General features: G+C 40.5%; 1 protein-coding gene across 4 annotated transcripts in view; it reads right to left on the minus strand.

Moving 5' to 3' along the window:
- CTTNBP2 (cortactin binding protein 2) overlaps window positions 1-25,610 on the minus strand; it is a 168,473-nt gene that overhangs the window by 26,273 nt on the left and 116,590 nt on the right. For all 4 annotated transcript variants that reach the window (XM_024249230.3, XM_054558804.2, XM_054558805.2 and 1 more), the window contains 5 exon segments: window positions 23,969-24,244; window positions 21,403-21,498; window positions 20,104-20,183; window positions 9,551-9,637; window positions 9,370-9,469 (listed from right to left, as the gene is read on the minus strand). In XM_024249230.3, the coding sequence (XP_024104998.2) occupies window positions 9,370-9,469; window positions 9,551-9,637; window positions 20,104-20,183; window positions 21,403-21,498; window positions 23,969-24,244 (639 nt within the window).

Genomic DNA, 25,610 nt, shown 5'->3' on the forward strand with positions numbered 1-25,610 from the left:
CTCAATTCCTTCTTGTTACTATAGACACAATGCATTTTCATTTTTTTTTTGTTGTTGTTTTTTGTTTTTTGAGACAGAGTCTCGCTCTGTTGCCTAGGCTGGAGTGCAGTAGCGCGATCTCAGCTCACTGCAAGCTCCGCCTCCCGGGTTCATGCTGTTCTCCTGCCTCAGCCTCCTGAGTAGCTGGGACTATAGGCCCCCGCCACCACGCCCGGCTAATTTTTTTCTATTTTTTAGTAGAGACAGGGTTTCACCGTGTTAGCCAGGAAGATCTCCATCTCCTGACCTCGTGATCCGCCCACCTCAGCCTCCCAAAGTGCTGGGATTACAGGTGTGAGCCACCACGCCCGGCCGCATTTTCATTTTCAAAAGAACTCCTTGAACATTGTAAATGAATCTCTTCTCAGACAGAAATGGCTTTTCTGGATGCTATGAAAATTTAAAAACTAGAAAGCTAGAAACAATCACAGCCACCTCTCAATCTAGTTGTACTTGTGGAGGACTGTTAACACTAGCATCTAGTGTGTGTCAGATCCCTTTCAACACAGCTGTTCGGTAAAGAATGCTAAAATTCTGTTTCTTTGGGTCCAAATGTTATTTCAGAAATAGATGTATTGTGGAAGTATGAGAAATCCGTAGTTGGTTAAAACAACAATGGAAAACTAACAAACAGTTTAAATTCAGTGATTAAAAAAACACACAGGATTGATGGTTTATGTATCTGGTTTTCTGTAATTGAGGACTGAAGGTCTCCAGTTTTTCCCTGATTTGTGTTAAGTGCATCGCCAGTTTAAGTGGCTCTGAAGCTGCTGCAGCCAGCCAGAATGTATCTGAAGGAAGGAATATTTCCTTGCATTTCAACAAATGTTTATCCAATGCCTCTTTGCTACAGGTACTGGATGCTGAGTGCTATGGCATGCCAGAAGTGACTCATTCTAACTGGGGGTGTGTAGCATTTTATTTATTTTTTTGAGATGGAGTCTTGCTCTGTTGCCCAGGCTGGAGTGCAGTGGCGTGATCTCGGCTCACTGCAACCTCCACCTCCTGGGTTCAAGTGATTCTCCTGCCTCAGCCTCCCGAGTAGCTGGGATTACAGGTGCACACCACCATGCCAAATACAAAAAAATTTTTTTGTATTTTTTTTCTGTTTTTTTTTTATTAACTTTAAGTTTTAGGGTACATGTGCACAACGTGCAGGTTTGTTACATCGTATTTTAGTAGAGATGGGAGTCACCATATTGGTCAGGCTGGTCTCAAAGTCCTGACTTCGTGATCCACCCGCCTCACCCTCCCAAAGTGCTGGGATTACAGGTGTGAGCCACTGCACCTGGCCAGCATTTTAAACTAAGTTTAAGAAATGGCACTGGCCGAAGAATGGAGGCTGGGCAGGATTCAGTTCTAGAAGGGAATATGGCAACAGATCAAGGTCAGAATAGTTACAAAAGCGGCATCATGGTGAGCTCAAAGCTGATCCATATAGCAAGTCGGGCGAGGGCTGGGAACTTGGTGTGGGGCTACAGGAGTGGCAGGGGGCCCAGCAGTCACAGCTGTGGAAGGCAGGCTGCATCTTCATCCTGAGCTGCAGGAATCGCTGGACCCATCCCCAGTGATTCTCAGCGCTTCTGACTTAATTGCGCTGTGCTGGGCCTGGGGCACTGGCATTTCGTAAAGGCTCCCTAGTGACTGGAGTGTGCAACCAGGGGCAAGATTTGCTGATATGAAGCCTCAGGACCAAGCCAAAAATGAAAAGTAGAAGACCCAGAATGTCTTGTTGGGAGGGAGCTACTTGTTCTGGGAATCAGTGGAAGTCTTTAAATTGGGGGATAAACAGGATTTGACTCCTGCTCTGAGATCTTCGCTGGTGCAGAGAATTGGCTGAGGAGGAAAGAAATAGAACACACCTCCTAGACTCTTACTGCTATGGTTAAGGAAAGAGATGATGGGAGCCTCACCCAGGACCAAGGCACAGAATGAAAAGGCATTTTGAGACCGAATCAGTAAATCTCAGTGGTTGACTTACTGAAAGACGGGCAGAGAGGAAATACTGGAGACAACTCTGAGGTTTCCACCAGAGAAGACGCTGAGCGGTTAAAGGAGGCAGAGAGCAGATGTGACCAAGCATGTACTTGGGGAGGAGGTGGTGGTGATGGGTGATGTGTTTGATGAGTGAAGCATTGCTTCTCTGATGCCCAGCAGGTGGTGGGGCATGAGAGTGAGGGCATCGAGGAAGAATCCAGGCTGGAGATAAAATAAACCAGTTTTCAGGCATGCTGGGGTCTCTTGGAAAGAGGCAATATGCTCATTCTCCTGGGTCCTCAAGCGAGGACTGTATTGCTAATGACCTAATACATCTCACATTCAATGGACAGTTTGTGCCCTAGACAAAAAGGGGGAAGGGTTGCTATACATAACCACTGGGTTATCTTTCCACTTCATCTTTATCTTGGTCTCCCATGAAGTAGCGATCAAGGGTCAAACAGGACAGGTTTCTTTGGGGAAAAGCTCTGTCTTCATTCGCTTGCCTCATTGCCTCGGTTTTTCATTAGTACCTACTTTTCCATCTGACCACTTAAGTTCAACATCATTAGTCAAGGTGGGGCAAAGGTGAAATTTATTTTAGTTGAGAAATAGTGTGTGTCTAGTTCAGGTTATTCTGCATAGTTTCAGGTTGAAAATATTAACCAGCCACAGAAGCAGGAACTCATTACAGTTTCAAGGATCAACCAGTCTCTGATCAGGGCTTACGGAGAGGTGAAAGAAGGCCACGCACCCCATGTTACAGCTGCAGGTTCCTTTCTACCTACAGCCAAAAAGTCAGCCATTTGAATTCCCTTTGCTTTGTGCTACTTCAAAACGCTATTTCTGAAACCAGTCTGCTCTTTTTGACCTTTTTCTTCCAACTTGATAGGCTCTCTCAGCCCTGCAACTCTCCTGCAGGTTGGTAATTTTAACTGGACACTGTCTTTGTGAGGCTCAGGGCTACATCCCAGTTTTGTACATCCTTATATTAAAAGTCTCAGAGAGTGAATTCTGCAGCCAAACTTATCAGTTTAAAAATAATTAGCATATCGCATTTCTAGCTAAACCCAAACTGCTTTGTGTCACAGGTGACTGACTCCAAGTCTATAATCTCCCCTTTGAGGACAGAAAACAGCCCCTCTTTTCCATGTGCCCTTAAACCCTGGCTCTGGAGGAATGATGTTCTGAGAGGCCAAGTGGGAAGCACAGGGCAAGCCTTTAAAGAGTCTCCAGGAATGCAGGGCCCAAGGAGGTAATCTCATTTCTGGAGACTCCAATTGTCATAGTCTCCTATTGTAACAGCAACCCTATCCTCATTACTTTTACAAAGGAAAGTTCCCTTGAAAAATTCAAAGTATTACTTTAAAATACCCATCTAGTGTTTAAATTTTTTTTCTGTTTTACTGTTTACAGTCACTGTAATTTTAAAAAGTATCATCTTGCTAACCCAAGTCCACATTTTATACTGAGGAGAAATTTGACCTAATTCTCATATGCATTCACAGCCTCCTTACCAAATAACAGAGTCATATGACGTGACCCTCTCTCAAGAAAGGGAATATGAGAAGGAAATGTTATTTTAAAATAAACACAAAGTAATTTATGCTAGAATAAGTGCTGTGTCATTCTCTTTGAAATGGTCTTTTGTTCTCTATTCTTTTCTTCATGGGCACCATTTTAATCTCCATTTAAGTTTTAGATTCTTAAACCTAATTATTTAAAATACTTTTGCTATTCTTCATTTCTGTCCTTTTTGCTCATACCCTTCTTTAACTCTTTTCTGTGCCTGTTCCCTGGCTTTCTTCTACAGCGTCATAGAGAGGAACACATAAGGCAATGTGTGCTGTGCTCAGTGGAAGACAGAAGTTCAGCATTCTCACCCCGTTCAATCCACGTAGTTTAAAGCTCTTTCTTTAGAGAAAATAAGGTTAACCATCAGGAGTACGTGTAGAATACCTGAGGAATCAGAGTACTCTTCAGTTGTACTTACCATTTGATCACTTTAATTTTTTGGTGAAAAAAGAGAGTAGCTGGTAGATAATCCCTATAATGCTCATTATTCTAAACGCTTGAGTGGAACAGCCTAGAAAACCCCTTTTCTCCATCCAGATCTCTGACTTCTCTACCCTGTGGCCTCATCCATCGCCACTTGACTGAAGGATCATTCCCTTCTGCACGCTTTCTGCACAGTGAAAGAACGGACGCCACGCCTGTCGATGGATCCTCCCCTGTGGCTCGCAGGAGTTCCCCTGCACTGCTCTGAAGTCTCTGGTGTCCTTGTTGATTCTATTTCTCCTCTATGTCTTCATCAGCCTCCAGCCCACAGTATGGGTCCTACTGAGAAGATGGCAGTGGAGGTAGAGTGAGTTTTAGGAGATGAGGGGGAACTGCAGCAGGGCAAGGATGAGAGGCCAGTCCACAATGTTCCTGATGTAGATTCTGAGAGCTTTAGCTTTCATTCTGGAGCCTTGGGAGTATAGCAGCAGGGAACTGTCTGAATGGTTTTTTATCCTCCAGTGAGCCCCCAGATGCCTTGTGGAGGGCCCATGGAGGGAGTGAGACCAGAGGAAATACGAAAGGTTAATGATGAGGCCTCTACAATGCCTTGAACAAGAAATAATAGGTGATAGGGGGGAATGGAGAGCAGGAGGAGGAGATAGAGGAAGCAGATTCCACAGAGCTTAGGGACTGCCTAGATACGGGGAGTGAGGCAGACAGGAAGTGATCATGTTCACCTTGCTAACTTGGGCAACTGCAGTCAAGGTCTTAGCAGATGAACCTTGTATTTGTATCATAGTTTTATCATTAAAAAGTGAAGAAAGATATTGATACTTATAAGTTACTAAGCTACATACAGAATAAAAATCCTTCTGTATGAATTTTCTTTTCTGCTTTACTGCTTATGATCATTTGCAATTTTAAAAAGTATCTGTCTTACTAACCCAATTCCATATCTTGCACTGAGGAATATTTGACCCAGTTATAATATGCATTCGCAGCCTCCTTACCAAACCACAGTCATGTGATATGAAGGGTACAGAAGGATTTTTATTCTGTATTTGGAGACGACATACCATTTCCTACTCTTCCTTCTTGAACCTAGAGTGGAGTATTTTGTCCTTAGTCTATTGTTCAAACACTTCATTTTTAAAATCCAAATTATTCTTTGTGCCTAGTCATCAATGACTCCCTTATCAATGTCTGTCTCTCTAATCTTACTTCTTTCTACCTCGACTCTAAGCAAGTTCTACTTGCTGCCACCTGAATTGAACTAAGAATTCTCTTTTTTGTTTTTGCCTATGCTATTTCTTGCATCAGAAAATTCACCAATTTATTCAACAAATAATTATTGACAATTTATATACAAGCTAAGAGAAGAATAAGTTAAAGTGCTAGCCTTCAAGGAGCTCATCATATAACATGGTGTGGGACAAGGCAAAACCCCAAATAATACCCTCATTGCCTTGACATACAGTTGGGTAGAGCCCAGAAGTATAAATAAAATCCACTGCTGTTTACCAGAAGGAGTGAATCACAGAAGCTTCATTTGAGGTGTCCTTAAAGTATTTCGACAGAGGCTTTTTCTATAGCCTCCAGAAGGGCAGAGACTGTGTCTATTTTAATCACTAGTCTATAACAGACTACTCTGCATCACACCGGCCATGTGGTAGCCATGGTGTCTGTGGGATGAGAGGCATTTGCATGTTTACTCCTTAATTCTAGTGGAAACTGCAGCATGAGCAAAGACATGCAGAGTGGAAAAGCAAAGGATACATAGGGAAGAAACATCCTATTCTGCTGGAGCATGGGTATCTATGTTAAAAGGGTCAGATCAGCAAATCGGGTGGATGAATGCCCCAGAATAGAAGGCCTTGAACAGCGTCGACCTAGTTCACTGGGCAATGGAGAGATGCGGGATGGGGAGGTGCAGAAATCACAGGGATTTTAATCAGAGGTCTGCTGGCCTGTGAAGAATGCTCAGGGAGGAGAAACAATAGACAGAGAAACTGTTTACCTAAAAGTGAGGAGTTCCAGGAAAGGGGGGCATAAAGTAAGATGGTGCTGATGGAAATGGATTTTAAAAAGCAGATTGAGACTGACTGGCAGGATGTGATGATGGACTGTGGGACGAGGGTGAGGGGCCCACAAATGAGAGACCTGGGGTTCCATGTGGTTCTCATATTGCTTTTAAAAATTAGAATAGTTAGCAATATTGAAAGAACAAAACCCCAAAGTTTTTACATAAAAACCTGGATTTCTGGCTACTTCCTGAAAGTCACAAGACCTGACGACACTGGACCTACAATTCTGTCAGCAACAAACAGCTGGTTCTGAGAGCTGCTGCCCCTCCTGGAGATGGGGGCATGCCTCCTTCTCCCTGCAGCCCCGCCCAGCCTGCTTCACCTCTTCCTGTGGCTTGTTGTTACTTGGGGGCATTGAGGTTTTCAAGCCTGCCAATGAGATCTGAGTTTCCAGTGTGGGAGCCAAGAGCCATGGGCCACTCTTCAAACTGGAAAATTAGGAAGAGCAGCTCTTTTTTAAGAAGATGCCCACCATAGATCTAGAAATGCTGAGTTGGTCACCTTTGCATCCTTCATGACCTTGTTCATTGCACTCCAGTTTTATTAGCTCTCTAAGCTTAGAGCAGAATTCAGTCTGTGATTGCTATCTACCCCCATAGGGGGAGCACAAAATACTTTAGCTACTTTGAAAAGAAGCAAGAATGAAAGTTGAAAAAATGAGGGAGACTTTTGTTAGATAACAGGGGAAAAAAGATATTTTGGCACTGGGGCGTTTTTAAAGCCAGTAGTGATTAAGGTCAGGCTTAGGAGCTGGACTGCTGGGGTTTGAGTTCGGTTTTATGTTCTTGCCATGGGATCTTTGAGCAGGATACTTAACCTTTTATCTCAAGTGTTTTCATGTTTATAAATCAGGGATGGGATTGTATCTGCCTCAGAAAGTTGTGAGTTAATAAATGCAGTGTTTAGAATAGGGCCTACATGGTGAAACCCCATCTCTACTAAAAATACAAAAATTAGCTGGGTGTGGTGGCGCGCGCCTGTAGCCCCAGCTACTCGCGAGGCTGAGGCAGGAGAATCACTTGAACCAGTGAGGCAGAGGTTGCAGTGAGCCGAGATCGTGCCACCACACTCCAGCCCTGGTGACAGAGGAGTGAGACTCTGTCTCAAAAAAAAAAAAAAAAAAAAAAAAAAAAAAGAATAGGGCCTACCAGAGTAAGAGCTTACAAAATGTTAGCTACGATTAGTAACATTATCAGAAAAAACAGCTTTCTGTAGCTAACTTTCACTAATTTCTAGCCCAAGACTGGCCTGTGTAGTACAGTGATATTCAGATTCTACTGGAATTTTCCTGCCCCTAAAATGTGCTTCTAGGTTTGTGGTATCCTCAGTGAAATCCTCAGTGCTTCCCTAAACCTGCCTTATAATTTCATTTCTTTTTGAAAAAATTTTAAAAAATTGTGGCTACAAAGTAGTTGTATATATTTGTGTGTATATGAGGTGTTTTGATACAGGCATGCGATGTGAAATAATCACATCCTGAAGAATGGGGTATATTTATCCCCTCAAGCATTTATCCGTTGTGTTACAAACAATCCAATTACCTTCTTCTAGTTATTTTACAATGTACAATTAAGTTATTACTGACTATAGGTACAATTATTACTGACTATAGTCATTATCAAACAGTAGGTCTCATTCATTCTTTCTATTTTTTCAGTACCCACTAACCACCCCCACCTACCCCCCAGCACCCCACACTACCCTTCTCTGCTTCTGGTAACCATCCTTCTACTCTCTATCTCCATGAATTCAATTGTTTTGATTTTTAGATCCCTCAAATAATTAAGAACCTGCAATGTTTGACTTTCTGTGCCTGGCTTATTTCACACAACATAATGATCTCTAGTTCCATCCGTGTTGTTGCAAATGACAGGATCTCATCCTTTTTTTCTATGGCCGAATAGCATTCCATTGTGTATATGTACCATATTTTCTTTATCTATTCATCTGTTGACTTAGAAAGTGTTGGCTAGGCACGGTGGCTCACGCTTGTAATCCTAGCACTTTGGGAGATCCAAGGAAGGCAGATTGTTTGAGCTCAGGAGTTCAAGACCAGCCTGAGCAACATGGCAAACTCTTTGTCTACAAAAAATACACACACACACAAATTAGCTGGAAGTGCTGGCGTGTGCCTATAGTCCTACCTACTCAGGAGGCTGAGGTGGAAGTTTAGCTTGTGCCCCAGAAATCAAGGCTGCAGTGAGCTGAGATCACACCACTGTACTCTCTAGCCTGGGTGACACAGTGACCCTGTCTTTTTTTTTTAAAAAAAAAAAAAAAGCATAGGTAATTTCTATCTTCCTAAGCTTGGTCTACATTTGCCCTGGCCACAAGATATAGAAGCACCCCTCCCCAACAAAGAGATTTTGAATTTGCATTTCAACCTATCCTTCTCCGATCTTACAACTGCTTCCTTCGCCCCTTCCCCAGGGGTCTCTGTGGCTTTGAGCCCTAGGAGACTAAAGTCTGGTCCATTTCAGTTTTGTGTCAGAGTCACTAGTTATGCTATTCTACGGTATGCAATGCAGGGTTATGCTAATTCCACCTGTGATGAAACTTGGGGTATTAGACCCTGGAACCTAAGATTGAAAACTCATTAATAACATTACATTAATAAACATATTTAATCCTGGTGCTGCTACTACATAGCTGTGGCAAATTACTGGACCTCTCTGTGACCCTTTCCCCACCTTTGAAAGTAGAAATAATGATACCTACTTGCATAGGGCTGTTGTGGAGACTGAATGAGTTAATTAGTGCATGTGATGTATTTCACTAAGTGCCAGCCAATGGCATAGCAAGAGTGAGGTAGAGAAAGCGGTTGGCCCCAGGTGCAGCACTAAGGGATGTACTGGTTGTAGAGAATTTATGAGTAATAAAATTTACTAAAAAGTCGATCTGCTGTGTATCCCCACCATGCTCCAGCAATTCTAAACAGCATCAAAGATGCAATACCTAGTCCAGCTAGGGTGAACTGCTCCTACCACCTCCTCCCTTGGTATACCACTAGTGCCAGTAAGACAGTATGCTAGCAACAATTAATGATTAATAACAAAAGATAACGAAAAGAAGAAAAAAATGCAGGATGCTCAACAAATGCAATAATATACACATGAAGATAATTTTTGCAAGTGTTTATCCCACAGCTGCTGAATAATTAAAGTTATCTTAAATGTATCCCCAAGCAACACAGTGTATTTTCTCTTAATGGCATAACTGAAGAGCATGTCTTTAGGTTATCACAGGCAATTTGCTGAAATGTTCTTACCGCTACTGATGAACAGGTCTAGTAGCTGTTCTTTGGAAAAACGAGCATCTACTTCAGCTCTCACTATTTCACAGGAGAATCCTGCAGCCATTTGTCTGTGCTGTGATAAGAAAATAGGGTGATTAGTTCTACCACTTGCCAGTTTTCAAATACAAGGGGATGATATACAAGTAATCAATACCTTCAGGCAGAGTGCAAGCTGATGTACTATGTAGTCTTGCAAGCTTCCTTCTGGGCCGTGGAAAATGACATTGTGATATTGCTCAACCTATTAACAAACCAAGTAGAGACCTAGGGTGAAGATGCTAAATTGATGAGAGAAAAAAAGTGGTACACAGGTGTGGAATTCTTTTTTGATTGTCCTCATACTTTCAAAAGATTAAAAACAATATTTTAGAGATTAGCTTTATTCATTGGACACGTGTACTCTCATTTGAATGTGAAACATGGGCAAAGGGTACTTAGCAAAAGGTGACACTTTATTAAAAAAACACATTTTTTCCCTCTATTTTCTATAGTGAGGGTCTGCAGGGTAGCTGAGAAACACAGTTGCAAGTTCATTTTGTCCCTTCCAGAAATTCTGTAACTTTTTCTATATTATCCTTTGCAGATGCTCTTTATGTGGGATTTTGTCAGTGCTTATTTAGCTTGTTCGTGGTTAAAACAGTAATGCATTTCATTATGGAAATTTTGGTAAATATAAAGAAGAATAAAAAATTACTGAGTGTCAGCACCCACAGTCACCGTAAATATTTTTGTTTCCTTCCAGTTTTTTCTTTGCATAGTGGCTGCGTGTGTGTGTATGTTTAAAAGATGGGTACATGAGTGTAATCTTTTTACAGCTGTTGTATATCAGAGAATGTCTTTGTGTTGACTTCTTAGGTAAAAGATGTTTTGATGAGTATAAAACTCAGATCAACTTTATATATTATTCCATTCTGGAATTCAGTGTTTTAAAGAAATCTAGGTAGAGATGGATTACTTTTGCTTTGTCAAAAAGAAAATCTCCTGCCTGGATGCTTATATATATATTTTTTAAACTTTATCCTCGTGTATAAGGATACCACGCCTGAGAACATGGAGATTCAGCATGCACTTGGATGGAAAGGCAATTATCATCTACACAGGGCAAAGGCAGCGATGTCTTGAGGAAAATGTAGAGAGGAAAGTCAGCCTCCCACTTCTGTCATCCCAGGACTGACACCCCTGCCCCCTGCCCAGCACACATGCTTGGGAGAAGCTTTCTTAATGGAAAGCTGGTCTTGCAGCAAGGTCTTGCAGGAAAGGACTTGGACAGGTGAGGCTCCAGCCTAACTGATACAGTTGATATTGCTCACATGAAGACTGAGCCACTCAGACTTGGAGAAGTTTTGAGTTTGTTCTCTCTATAATCTAGAACAGGACAATGTAAGAACGTGTGTGTGTATCTCTGTGTTGTCTCTCTCTTGTACTCTGATGAGGTTGTCCCTTTGAGATCACAGGAAAAAGCCCATCCTTTATGGTAGCTGGGATGGACTTCTGTGAAGACAGTAAAAATGCCCCAGTCCATCATTACAGGGAGGCGGATTGTGGGATATAAAAGGAAGGCTTGAAGAAAAGCTCTTAGCATAAGAGATGAACTAAACTTTTTCCTTACCCTAGGCCTTTAAGACTTGAGCTTTGGGCCGCGAGTAGTGGCTCACGCCTTTAATCCCAGCACTTTGGGAGGCCAAGGTGGGCGGATCACTTGAGGTCAGGCGTTCAAGACTAGCCTGGCAAAAATGGTGAAACCCCATCTCCACTAAAAATACAAAAATTAGCCAGGTGTGGTGGCGGCCGCCTGTAATACCAGCTACTTGGGAGGCTGAGGCAGGAGAATCGCTTGAACCCGGGAGGTGGAGGTTGCAGTGAGCCAAGATTGTGCCACTGCACCCCAGCCTGGGCAACAGAGCGAGACTCTGTCTCAAGGGGGAAAAAAAAAGACATGAGGTTTGGCCTCTAAGGAGACTAAGGAAAGTTGGTGAGCACTTCTGGGAAGTGGAGGAAAGCCAGGCATGACCACTAGGATTCAGACCATGAGCTAAGAGGGTGGTGGTCCTTTAAGGGGCTCCTTGATGCTGGGCTTGGGACTGGGTTTTAGGCTCTGAAAGACATCATGTCTGGTAGCCTCCAGTAATATTCTCTGAGTTGGAACACTATTCAATTATTAGTACACCTTCAATAAAAGGCTTATGGTGGAGGTGCAGGCAAGGACCAAACCTGGAGCAGGAACTTCCCCAGAGACACAAGAAAGAATACCCTAGAAAGTGCTGCTGAGGTTCTGCCTCTAGGCAGTAAGGCAATGGGGCCACAAGTCTGCAGGGGTACATTATCATTAAATAGTAATTATTGAAGAGTAATATGTTCCCATTTATACTTACGAGATGGGGAAGCCTGGGTGATGTATCATTAAAAAATGCTGCCCAGATAGGTCTAGTTATAGCCTCTTTCTCCTAATCTTAAATGGAACATGATAAGTCCTTTTGATATGCATAATCATAATTTTTTTGGATTAGGACATTTTTCTCCAATTTTTTGGTAATTTCTCCTCTTCTAGTTCTCTTTAACTATAATGGACACCTATAATGCTTAAGTTCTCTTTTTTCTGCTAGTATCTGTCATCTTATCTCATCATTATAGCTCTGTCTTCTTTCGCATTGAGAGAGCTCAAGTTAGTCTTGCACAACACGCAAAAGAATATTCACGATCTCACTTCTGTTCTCTACAGTCAAGTGCAACTTTATGCCATTGCATTTTCAATTGTTCTTATAGTTCCTTACCTCATCCACCTCCTTTCTAACACTTTCCTTTGTAATCTAAGCCCAGACTCTACTATGACTTTCTTGCCCTGCTTTCATAGTCTACCACCTTGCATTCTGTAGACAAAGAACATAATTTTCCAAACTTTTTCTGTTTTTCCTAGTTGCTGTGGTCAAAATGTTTGTGTTGCTTCCCCTGGCTCCAATTCATATGTTGAAATTCTAACCCCCAAGGTGATTGTATTAGGAGTTGGGGTTGTTAGGAGGGATTAGTGCCCTTATAAATGAGGCTAAGGGGAACCCCTTGCCCCTTCCACCACTTGAGGACTGAATGAGAAGGTGCCAACTATGAACTAGGAAACAGGCCCTAACCAGACACTGAATCTGCTGGCCCCCGATCTTGAACTTTCCACAACCTGGAACTATGAGAAATACATTTCTGTTGCTTGTAAGCCACCCAGTCTATGATATTTTGTTTCAGCAGCCTGAATGGACTAAGACACTAGCAAATAATTTAAGGGTGTGTTCTTCCCTGAGTTTGCAGACTGAAAACTGTTCTGCAGTATTCTTCCAGAGGTATACGGTTACTTTGTTATTATTCGTTTATGTACTATGAAACCAGAGGAAGAATTTTTCAGGAAAGCAGGATGTGTGGACCACCACTGGCTTCACTGGCTGTCCACAAATTGGATGGCTGAATCTCCTTCTTGGGTCAGTGGGTGGATGAAAACTTGGTGTCTGCAGTTGCTGATTAAACTCCTGGGTCTAGCAATGGCTGCAATGGAATGAACTCCTACTGTCCAACACAGCAGACAATGCATGAAGATAAACCACAGTCCCAGGAAGCGCCACAGCCCAGCAGCTCCTGCCTCCATCCCTGCTGAGTGCTTATGGAGAATCCACCACCTGGGATGTAGCACAGTCTCACTAATCCCACCAACTTTTTGTCCAGGTATTTCTAGGACCCGCAGTCTTCGGATGGATGTGGAAAGGACTCCTGGGAGTGGAGGAGAATATCATGGTGCTGCAAAAAGCAGAGACTATGCAGTAAAGGATAAATGCCCAATTTTCTAAGTGGTATAAATCTTTTTTTATTTATTTTTTAATCACCAGGAAGATGGTAGGGGAAGGATGATAACGATTTCCTACCTAATTTCAGGTAGGCCTCACATAAGTGGGCCTAATACTGTATTAGTCTTAATGATAGTAGAAAATACTTGCAGATTCTTGCCAAAGAGAGACTTCAGTTCTATTTTTCTGTGACTGAGGTTTTGTCAGTTTTCAAAAGTACTTTAGTGGGAAATTGTCTATTAGGTATGCAATTTGCTAGCCAGGTGCAATTTTAAACTAGAGCTCTTGAGCTTTCCAATTAATCCCAAATCGCTATGATTTATTGGGTAGAATTTTTTTTCACAAGTAATGTATCGTTTCATACCAGTGAAACAGGATACCGATTTTTAAGATTTACTGAAAATAAAGAGGCTAAAGATTTTCAGGATTTACCCCAGAGATTTTCAACTAGCGTCGCTATTTAATCTTGTCTCACTTCTGAAAACAAGAGTGCTCTATTCATTTTGGCCATCCTGTCAAACTGCCGACACTTTCTTAAGATTGATTTTGAAATCAAATAACATAAAGAGACCCAACTTCATAAAGAAGCTGTCTTTAGTTGCAACACTTCATTTGTTCTCAGACTGTAGGTTTTTAGGAAACACATGCAGGAAACATTCAATTTAAAATTTCATTGAAAAGGCCATTCACTAGATGTAAGCCCTTTGCATTTACAGTCTGATGTCCTTCATGGGATAAAGTAGAAATATAAATAAATAAGTGAATTAAGTAGGTAAAGAGAAAAACAAATGTATATACCTTCCAGATCATTCATACATTTTAATGCATGCATTTCATTAGTAGGTTTCTCTTCATTTCAGGTATTCCCATTGTTTTGTAAATGGTATTCTGTTATCTCATTAAATGATACAGTCATGTTGGTTACCATTTAAATTCCGAACAACAACAACAAAATACCTTAATTACTGGGAACCTGTTACTCTATCAGAACCGGGGCGAACATGCAAAGCTTTGCTAAGACATTACATATTGTTTTGAAGTTATCATATTATATTTCTCCAAATATCAAGATCTTGGGTATAATGAATATATATACTCCATGCTTCCAGCAGAGGGCTCTAAAGATAGATACATAGGCAGATCTTTTGGGGAAAGAGGGGTATAAATATTCTAATTGTATTGAAAGGAGATCTGTTCTTTGAACAAGATCAAACACAACTTTTAAAATTACAGTCTTAATTGTAGTTACCAGAATTATCCCCTAAGTGCACATTTATAGTGTGACATTTCTGCTTATTGATAAAGGGACACTGGCCTCATTATCACAATTGGTACCAATCCCTTTTATTCTTGTGTCTTCACAGACTATTCAGAAAGCTCATCACATGTCAATTAGTGCTTTGTGAGCCAAACAGATTCTGGATTAAACGGAAACAAGTGACCTCAACAATAGACCACGCATCTCTATTTTTTTCCCTCCACAATGCTTTCCTGCAGAATGGGGTTTACCAGAAGAGCTGTGATCTCCACTGCTGTTGATGTGGCACCTGTAATGTGTTTGCAGAGCTGTGGCATTTTAAAGCAACAAATCCCAAGTTTTGTTTGGAGTTTCACTTGTCACACATAGTCTGAGGAAAAGAAGCTTCTGTCCAGAGACAGTTCTAGGCCAGCTCGTGCTGACTAAACAAAAACGAAAAATAAAAGGGCATTATGGAGCCAATGAAATTGGGATCATTAAAACCACATGCTTTATAGCTACAAATTTCATTCCACCCATATCTGACACCTGATTTTAAATAACTAATTTACTTGTGACTTTAGAGCCACTGACGGCACAATTACGGTCTATTCATTAACATAAAATTTCCTCAAACAATATTGGTACATCCAGCATTTGGAATACAAAAAACTGGAATTCTTCACGGTAGAGAGCATTTTAATCATTTGCTGAGGTCCCTTTTAAAGAATAGGTGTAAGAGTAATAGGAATTTAAGAGAAATTACAGTTCACATACATAGCAGACTGGGTTACTAACTTCAAATATAGACAGGTCCCCATTTATTGATACAGACATAATAATTTGGGTATTACAGCTATTTTAAAAACATAAAACTATAAGATTGAACTTTTAGACATAACTGCTCCCTTGTCAGCCAGCCTCTGGAATTCATGAAGTTTTTCTGCTTTAGACCTTTTTCTGGGCTGACATTTACTGCCCAGGATCCTCTTCCACTATTGCTGTGGAAGCCAAATGTTCCACTGGTGGCAGAGCCGCCTCTTCCTCATATCAGGCAACTGGCTGCTTCCCACTTTCACTAGGCCCTCACCCAGGCTTGCTCCTCCCTTCCCTAAGAAAGATCAGGCTAGAGCTGGCCCTCTGCTACCAGGGTTGTGGGAAGTCTTAAAGACACATAACTATCACTTAAAACCTTATTTTTATGGGAAAGTAGCGAACTTATTTTGGGAATGTACGGAGAATAACTAGGCTTTCCTAGTGATGATTCTCAGTGACTGGCATGGGACATACTGGAGTGAATGAAAAACAGGTAGAAGAATCTCAAGGATCCCATCCTGGACATTCAGAGTCTTAATTTTAAAGAAGCGCTCAGATCAAGATGATCGAACTCCAGCATTTTTTTCTAATATAATTATTCACAGTCACCAAATTATTAAAACACGAGGTTTCAAATAACCTAACAAAAATTGCAACTGGCTAAAAGAACTGTTTAAGTTATTGCAAAAAATTCAACAATTACAATAAATTACTAGTGATTCAAAATTCAATTGGGTTGAATATTTCCCGTATTAAATCAAGGGTAGAGATTTAAAATGTAGTTGTATTATTTTTAAACAATAAAAGTGTTTTAAAATAACATCATTTTAAAAAACAGAAACAGAAACAGAATCCTGATTTAAAGTCTTCACTACATGTGGTTTTCTGCATAAGGGTTTTAACATATGCATTTTATATAATATATTTGCATACATAGTAATGACTGGTACTGTAATGCTTAATCAATAGGCTAATAACCTAGGCTAATAAACTATGATTACATACATGAGTAGGCAGAAAGGCTAGTTTCAACTCCTTGGGTCCCACCACTTAATTGCTGAAGACGCTGGGTAAATTACTTTGAGTCTTTGTTTATTTAACTGTAAAACGTAACTTGTATGGAGTATCTATCTCATAGAAAGATTAAATGAAATTATCCGTATATTTAGAACAGAGGTTGGTGTATAATAAATGCTCAGTAAAAAGTTAGCTATTCAAAAGCAACTATCATCAGAGTGAACAGACAACCTACAGAACGGGAGAACACTTTTGCAATCTATCCATCTGACAAAGGTCTCATATCCAGAGTCTACAAGGAATTTAAACAAATTTACAAGAAAACAAACAAACCCATTAAAAAGTGGGCAAAGGACATGAGTAGACAATTCTCAAAAGGACATTCATGTAGCCCACACACATGAAAAAAAGCTCAACATCATTGATCATTAGAGAAATGCAAATCAAAACGACAATGAGATACCACCTCACGCCAGTCAGAATGGTGATTATTAAAAAGTCCAGAGACAACAGATGCTGGCAAGGTTGTGGAGAAAAAGGAACACTTTTACACTGTAGGTAGAAGTGTAAATTAATCCAACCACTATGGAAGACAGTGTGGCAACTCCTCATTTCTTTCTAGAGGCAGAAATATCATTTGACCCAGCAATCCCATTACTGGGTATACACCCAAAGGAATATAAATCATTCTATTACAGGGATACATGCATACGTATGTTCGCTGCAAGACTATGGATAATAGCAATGACATGGAATCAATCTAAATGCCCATCAATTATAGACTGGATAAAGAAAATGTGGTACATATACACCATGGAATACTAAGCAACGATAAAAAGGAATGAGATTGTGTTCTTTGCAGGCACACGAATGGAGCTGGAAGCCATAATCCTCTGCAAACTAATGCAGGAACAGAAAACCAAACACTCCATGTTCTCACTTATAAGTGGGAGCTGAATGATGAGAACACATGAACACGTGGTGGAGGGGGTGGAACAACATACACTGGGGCCTGTCGCAGTAGGGGCTGGGGGGAGGGAGAGCATCAGGAAGAATATCTAATGGATGCTGGGCTTAATATCTAGGTGATGGGATGATCTGTGTAGCAAACCACCATGGCACACATTTACTTATTTAATAAACCTGCACATGTACCCCGGAACGTAAAATAAAAGTTGAAGGTAAACAAAGTCAACTAGTACTACATTTGTGTATCTACTGTACAGATTTCCAACAATTCAACACACATCAATGTGCTCGTAGTTATCTGTGGAACTGGGAAGCTATGCCATTCTCTGGCTCAAATTCCCTCAGTGGCTTCCTAGCCACTTGGAGTAAAATTCAAAGTTTTTGCCATATTCCGGCATTATCTAGTTTCTGTTCATTTCCCAGACTTCACTGTCAACCTAGATACATTTGTACCTGTGGTTCCCTGTACCTCAAACACCCTCCACAAGGTGACTCCCTTCATTTCATTTGTTTTTCAGTCCAAATGTCATTATAGTAAGATCTTTCCTGATAACTCCATCTAAAAATAGTGCTTTCTGCCTCCCCTTCCACCCACTCTTTATCTCCTTGTCTGCTTTTTCTTCACACTTGTATTAGTGCTGGTCATCACATCACATGTGCATTTATTCATTTGATTTTTTAAAAATCTGCCTTCTTTACCACTAGAAGGTAAACTGTATGAGGTCAGGGAATGTGTCTTATACATAGCTCTATCCTCAGTTTCTAAAACATTACCTGCATTTAACAGGCTCTCAATAAACAGTTGTGAAACAACTGAAATAACAGGACACAAAAATACATAACACAGGGCCTATGCTCTTAAGGGGCTTATAATTGTTTATGGAAGAGAAAACATGCACAACCATTACAATATATTGTTGTCTCGGTCACTTTAAATTTTGCAGTGACTGCTGAAATAAGTGATACATTTTTATTATATTCATTCAGAGTTAATTGTTGGATTAAAGAAGTCTTTTATGTACACTCACTGAATTCAGAATAGAATCAAGAACAGTGTTTGGTCTCTGATTTGCTGTTAACTGGTGGTGAAATTATGTCTTATGTATAAGCAGACACATATATAAGTGTACTTGGAATATTTTACGTATAATGTGACCAGCAGACATTTCATTTTACAGATTTGCGAGTCAACGCTAATTTGCAGTTATGTTTTATCATCTTAACGGATGAAGGAAAAGCCCTGGGTCAGAACCTTGCCTTGTATGGAGAAGCTGACAAGGGGGAAGGGGAGAGAAGGGAGTGGTTCTACCAGCTGATTCTACTGAGAGCCTGAGGCTAACATTCCTGAAAACCAGTTGATCACATCCTTCTACTTTCACTTAAGCCAAGTAATGACATAGATCTCCTTCCCATCACAGGCATACTTTCATGCTTTTAGGAAGGGGGACAAAGAGTAAAGCAAAGAAGTCAAAGTATCAGATTCAGGAGAATCCACCTTTTCTACATTGTGAGGCTTTGAATGTTTCTCTGCTACTGTGGCTGCTGGTACAAAAGCTAATCCTAACTTTGAGCCTGGCTAGATGATCAATGGAATGGTTTTGAATACTTCTTTTCATAAGGGGTGAAAACAAAGGCATCAATTCAGTCTATGGAAACAACTTTTGTCAAGGGTCATAGTTCCAACTCATTTATTTAAAAAGGTCATCTAAATTAAGGCAGCAAGCAAAATCATTGTTTAAAGTTTTAAACCAGTAGTATTAGTTTTAGATAGATCTCATACACATCAGAGACTTGCACAATTCTGGCTTCATCACTTACTAGATGCATGACTTTGAGCATTTTACCTCTCTCTGTTCAGTTTCCCCATCTATAAAATGGATGAAATTATCTCACAGGGATGTTTTGAAGAATAAATAAAATAAGTCATAACAGCACTTGGCATATTGCCTGGCATGTAATAAGTATTTAATGAATGGAAAGCATTACATTTATCCATTTTACATTTATAATTTGCTACTTTCTTTTAATGATCATATTCTTCTTCTTCCTTTTAGTAACAGACCACCTGGTTTTAGGTGGGTGCACAATTGCCCAGCAAAAGGCTCCACTTCCCAGCTAGGCACCGACAGGTGTCTTAAGTTCTGTTGAATGGGATGTGGGCAGGAATGACACGTGCAATTCCCCTGAAAGGAAAGGCTTGCCCTCCAGGATCTCTCTTTCCAGCTAGGAAGCGGGAGTGGGAGTGGTGACTACCTTTGACCAAGCAACACAAACAACATCCCAGGGTAGAGTGGAGTAGGGAGAAAGGATACTGAGATCCTGGGGAGGTCACCCTGCCACTTCTCCCTCCCCAGGCCTCTCACCTGCTGGGACTTATATGTTTGAGAAAAATAAACTTCTATCCTGTTTAAGCTGTAATTATTTGGTTCCCGTTAAAGTGGCCAAATTAACCTTCTCACTAATGCTAGCATCTTTACTCAATTTTAAATTATAAAAGTTTATAGTAAAGCATCTTGATATTTGTGGCCATTCCCTTCCATATTGATCATCATTTACTTGACATCAAGTCCTTGCTAAAGGAAGACACCCTGCTCCTGCCCAAATTATGACATTTCACAGGTCACAGGTGGTCTCTGGAACCAGGCAATAGATACCTGGATGACAGTGACAGAAATCCAGACTATGTAACGGGCAGCCTGCCAGGGAGGGGGCTGGTGGGGAAGGTAACAGTGTCAGAGCACAGGGTGGCGGGGCTTGCACTCCTCCTTTAAACATAAAAATGGGCCACCCAATTTTCCAGTGGCAGGGATGGGAAACACAGGCCTCCACCCAGCAGTGTCCACCTACCAGCCTGAGGTAGTTCTGCATCATCTGGAGAGGGATCATGGAGGCATAAGTCACACTACTGAGGCAGCCTTCTAGAGGACCTGTAGGAAAGGACAGACAAAGAAAAATGGGCACTCCCTTGTTAAATATGAACGACAGAATCTATCATAAAAGATAAATGTGTTTGTTGACTTATGTAGACAGTGCTGACATTCGGCCAGGAGGCACCAATGTGCCTTTCTGTTGTGAAAATATCGTCACACTCTGTTCTGGCTGATAAACTGCCACTGATCCTGACCTCCCAAGAGCTCCCAGCTGCTCCTTCCCCCACCCCCTGGGATGCCCGCCTACCTCCCAGCAACCACAGCCAGGGCCTCCCGATCCCAGCCCAAACACTGTGCCCAGTATCTGCTGATTGCTGGGCTCAATGTTTTACAGTTCATAAGTAAAAGTTATCATAGATCATTGCAATCCTCAGAAAGCTTTAGCCTTGGCCACCGTTAGGTCCATTGGCAATACTTGCCACCCCTCCCCCCAAGTTCTGCCATTCTCTCAATACATTGTTTGGGCCTAAAGCAATTTTCTGGGGTGGCCTCACACTTTTCTTTAAACTTCAGTAAGTCCAGTTCAAGTAATAAAATAAATCTTTATTAGCTAAGATTGAATTTTCAGACTCCATTCCCACGTATGGGAAATACATGAAGTAATCCATAGCTGTTTAGCATCAAGGGCTGAGAAACTGAGTATTCCTATACCACTTAGTGGCAGCATGACCTTAGGCAAGAATATCAATCTCTCAGAGCCTCAATTTCCTTGGATATAAAATAGGGATAAGCAGAAATGCATATCTCATTGGGTTATGAGAATTAAATGATTTGATACTGATAATATGCTATAAACAACAGGGTCTAGCACATAGCAGGTGCCCACTAAACATTAGCCTGTACCATTATTATAATCATATTAAGCATTATTAAGCACAGTAAAAAAAAAAAAGACATTTCTCTTTTAACACAGTCTCTGTCACTGTCTTATCAGCATGCCAGTTTGGCCTCTGGTTTATTTCCAATGAGTGATGCTATCAGAATGACAGGAATCAATGATCCAGACAAACATCACCACGGGTGTCAAGAATATAGCTTTTGAGTTTTCCTCCCCTTAATCAAACATTTTAAAAAACATCTAATTACCTAGTGGTGGAAGTCACATGTGCGTGGCTAGAAGACATGGGATGAAACGTGAAGATTTAAGAACTGGTGCTCTGAGGCAGCCATGAAGCAAACACTCTTTAAACGTCACCTTAGTTAGGGACATCCTTACCTGACAAAAGCACAGTGATGTGCTCTGCCTTATTCTTCCTCATAAAGTCCCACGGGGACTGTACGAAGCTCTGACCCACTGACCACAGCACATTTCCTAGTTCCAAAAAATGAAATAAAATGTCAAGGGAAGCTTATGAGTGGTTTTTCTCACAAGGGTAAACATATGCTCTCTTCTGTGAGAACCCTAAGGAATTCCAAGCTTAAACTGTCAAAGGCATGTACAGAACACATACAGGGCCACACAAGGGGTTAGCTCCCTAATGAAATTCTTGTTGAAGGTTGAAAGGAAGGCTTTCAATCTACAGACTTCTCCAAAGCAGCCAATAGGAGGGATTCAGGGAGAGATCTAGAAAGCAAATATATCCACTCAAATATTTCTAGGGTTAAGCTCTCAAGAACAAGGCTGTCCATAATCTAAAACTGTTTCAGGGTTCTTCCAATGCTTGTTTCTCAAAGCCTGAGCACTTTGGGTGAGATATGAGATCATTTATGATCTGGTCCCTGAGCCTCTTTCCAGCAAATTTTTAGATTCCAGAAAAAAAAAAAATAATTTCAGGTGCTCAGAATAAGGCAGGCCTTCTCCCATTGCGGGCCCTCTGCTCACTCTTGTTCTGAAAGGGTTCCACTTCATAGGTATCTTCCCTAGGGGGTGATTGGTAATAAGTATTTGTTTTCATCTCTTCCTTCCACAGATCAATTCTTAAATATCTATTCTCAGCATGCCTCTAATATACATGCACACTCACCTGTAATTGTGCTTATCTGCTGACCTGAAGTTCCTTTCATGTAGCTTAGGTTATGAATCCGGCAAACTCACTTACATACACACAATAATAACACTAATAATTACCAATTATGAAGTGGTTACAGCGAGGCACTAAACTAAGCCCTTTATCCACAAAACTCAATGATTTTTGGATGTGAAATGCTACTAGGGTGCTCTATACCTCTGAGACAAGCACGAACACTGCAATAATCAAGCCTTAGTATGCACTGCTCACAGAGGTAAACTTATCTGTTGGCAGTGAATATCCATCTGCCTTTGTCAGTTTCCACATTAGCTGAATGAAGGTTGATGGATGGCCATTTCCTTCAAAACACAGTTGTACTGACTTTGTTTATCAGACCCTGGGCCAGAACCACATTTTGAGTAATACTCCATGTGTGGACAAAATGTGTTCCTAAGAACTGAATCATTTCTTAATGCAATTTTAAGTACATTATAACAATTCTAGAATAATCTTTTTTTTTTTTTTTTTAAAGAGACAGGGTCTTTGTGGCTCAGGCTGGAGTGCAGTGGCTGCATCATAGCTCACTGCTGCCTCTAACTCCTGGGCTCAAGGGATCTTCCCACCTTAGCCTCCGAGTAGCTGGGACTACAGGTGCATGTGACTGCACCCAGCTAATTAAAAAAAAATTGTTTTGTAAATATGAGGTCTCAGCATGTTGCCCATGCTGGTCTTGAACTCTTGGGCTCAAGTGATCCTTCTGCCTCATCCTCCCAAAGCACTGGGATTACAAGTATAAGCCACCATGCCCAGCCAATAATAGTAATCTTAATGATCATGCCAAAGATCCATAAAATCAAGTTGTCATGAATACTCTTCTCTAAAAACTAGTAACATGTTTTGAAAGTGACTAAGCATATATGGGTAAACAGAATAAAACACTTTCTGATATAATAATCTGACAGATAAATAGCAATGGTAAAAAGCCCACTTTTCCCTCAACTTTGGACCATTCTTTTCCAATACGGTGCTGTTGAAAGTACACAAGCTTTTCTATCAGACAGAATATGATTTGAATCCTGTCTGCTTCGCTCACTAGTTCTGTGCTCTCAAGCAAGTCATCTTGTACGGAGTTATCTATAAAATGACACCACTGAAGGGACCTTTTATAAGCACCCAACACAGTCCTTGCAAAGGAGCAGATTTCCCATAGATGGTAGTTCTCCCGGACCAAGAAGAAAGGAACTAATCAGGGACACCTAATATTTACAGAGAACTTACTATGCTCAGCAGAAAGCAAATCTCGTAAGTTCTTTGGAATCTGTTTTGTGCTGTCCATCAAATTGAAATAACCAATTACCACCCTGATTCATCCCATGTGGGAGCATTGAATATATCTTTATTAAAGTGCTTCTTTCAAGTCTAGACTTCATCAGAAAACCTGTCCTGGAGGTAAGGTACTAATGCATTACAGTGCTCCTGGCCCAACCCAAGAACAAATTTTGAGCTGTGTTCAGTACTTGTGCAAAAGCAAGCAGCTGTGGGGTGTTTAGTTTCTTGCATTTATCTAGAATAGCAAGTGCAATCACAAAGCCTCATCAAGGGCTTTCATGATTTTTACTCTTTGAGTATTATTTGGGGCATAAAAGCATTTTTATATTAACAGGCAACATTACATAATGGCTACATTGTGAATACTCGTTTTTCAGCACTGGCAGCTGCCACAAGTAAGCTTTGAATGTGCTTAATCAATGAACTAAGAATCAGGTTATGAAACCCACAAACATAAATAAACCCAGAAATTTCACTTTCTCTTCGTCATAGGACTGCTGATACCTAGCGTGATGGATCGTATGCTTCTTGCACTGAGGCCGATGTTGGAATCAGTGGTGTTATTGCAAGTCACGTCTTCCAGACTCCACCATCCATCAGAAGAGATTGCCTGGAAATGATTTGTCAGAGCTTGACTCACTGCTTTTGAAAAATCATCCCATGATGTCTGTTTGCGGATATTTAAAGCACATATTGTGTTTTCACATTCCAAGTCATCAGAACCATAGTTGCTTGGTTCAATCTCACCCACTGAAATCCTTAAGGGTATTTTAAGAGCATCTGTTAGAAGAGTAAAAGAATTAGGAGTTACAAAAATCTGGACAGAAAAAAAAAGTAAAACTATTACATAAAATAAGCAGATATAAACATTTAAAAAATATAAACCAAAGCTATTTTACTTCATTAAATAACATTACACTGAACGTCTTACACTGGAGTAAACTTTTGTCTCCCAATCTCTTCAGTTTCTTTGGAAGCATGCTGCATGAACTGTCTCTTTCCTTGTATCTTTGGCTTTTTCTATTTCATTAACTCTTTCCCATCAGCAAGATGTCAAGTTTTTAAAAAAAAATATCTGAAAGAACTACAACCCTCCCTTGACCCTGAATTCTCTATATTCTCCTTTCCTTCATAGATAATGTCATGGATGAGGCAGGTTATAGATGGACAGGTCGGGATGCTTAGGATAGTAACTGAGAATCATACAGACTGTGGGTTGAGCCGCAGAGTCAGGGTCAGCCTCCTATAGATGTGTGTTCTTGTAAATTGATCTCTCTGTACCCCAATTTCTTCCATAAAATGGAGGGAATGTATATCGAGTTGGTATGAAGAATAAATGAACTTACTTTTGTAATAGATTTTACATATTCTTATGTGGAAAATACCAGTAAGTATTTGATAAATGGTTAACACGGTAGTAGGAATTAACTTTTGAAATGCTCTTTCCAATTTCTCCAACTGAGGCTCCAGCGCAGTGGGTAGCACCCCCATGTACTTCTGTTCCCATAACTGAATTGTATGCTGAGTTACTTGTGTTTGTTTCCAAATATTCTATGTTCATTGAACTGATGACTATAATTATTGAATTAAGTATTCCATAAATTGATGAAATATGAGTTACTGTTCCTATGAAAACTAAGTTCAATCCTTTAGAGACAGTTTAGGAACTGTTAAAAAATTTTATCTAATGAGGTATAAATGGGACAACTATATGAAATTAGAAATGGTTTAATAATCTCTGGACAGGTATTACCTTTAGTTTGCTTCATAAATGTGTTTAAGCAGTCAAACAATAGAAATCATAGATGATGCACTAAAGGTATGTTTTTCTCAAACAAGAGTATGTGAAATTTTAATTAGTAGAACCTATACTAAAGACCCCTATCTAAACTTTGGTAAAAAATTCCTTTGTATGCTTTAAAATTAAAATGTTTTAAAACAACATGTGTTTATATGATCCTCTTCTTAAACTTAGATTTTTCCATTAACTAACCAACTGCTGGATTATTTATTTTCCATTTTCTGACTCTCAGTCATCTTACTTATCCACAGTATCTGACAGAAGTGATCTCCCTTTGCTCCTTGATATACCCCTCCTGGATCTCCTGTACCTCCTTGGTCGCCCTTTAATGTTGTTCCTTTGTTG

This window comes from Pongo abelii, chromosome 6 (genome assembly GCF_028885655.2).
Source record: "Pongo abelii isolate AG06213 chromosome 6, NHGRI_mPonAbe1-v2.0_pri, whole genome shotgun sequence".
Lineage (NCBI taxonomy): Eukaryota > Metazoa > Chordata > Mammalia > Primates > Hominidae > Pongo > Pongo abelii.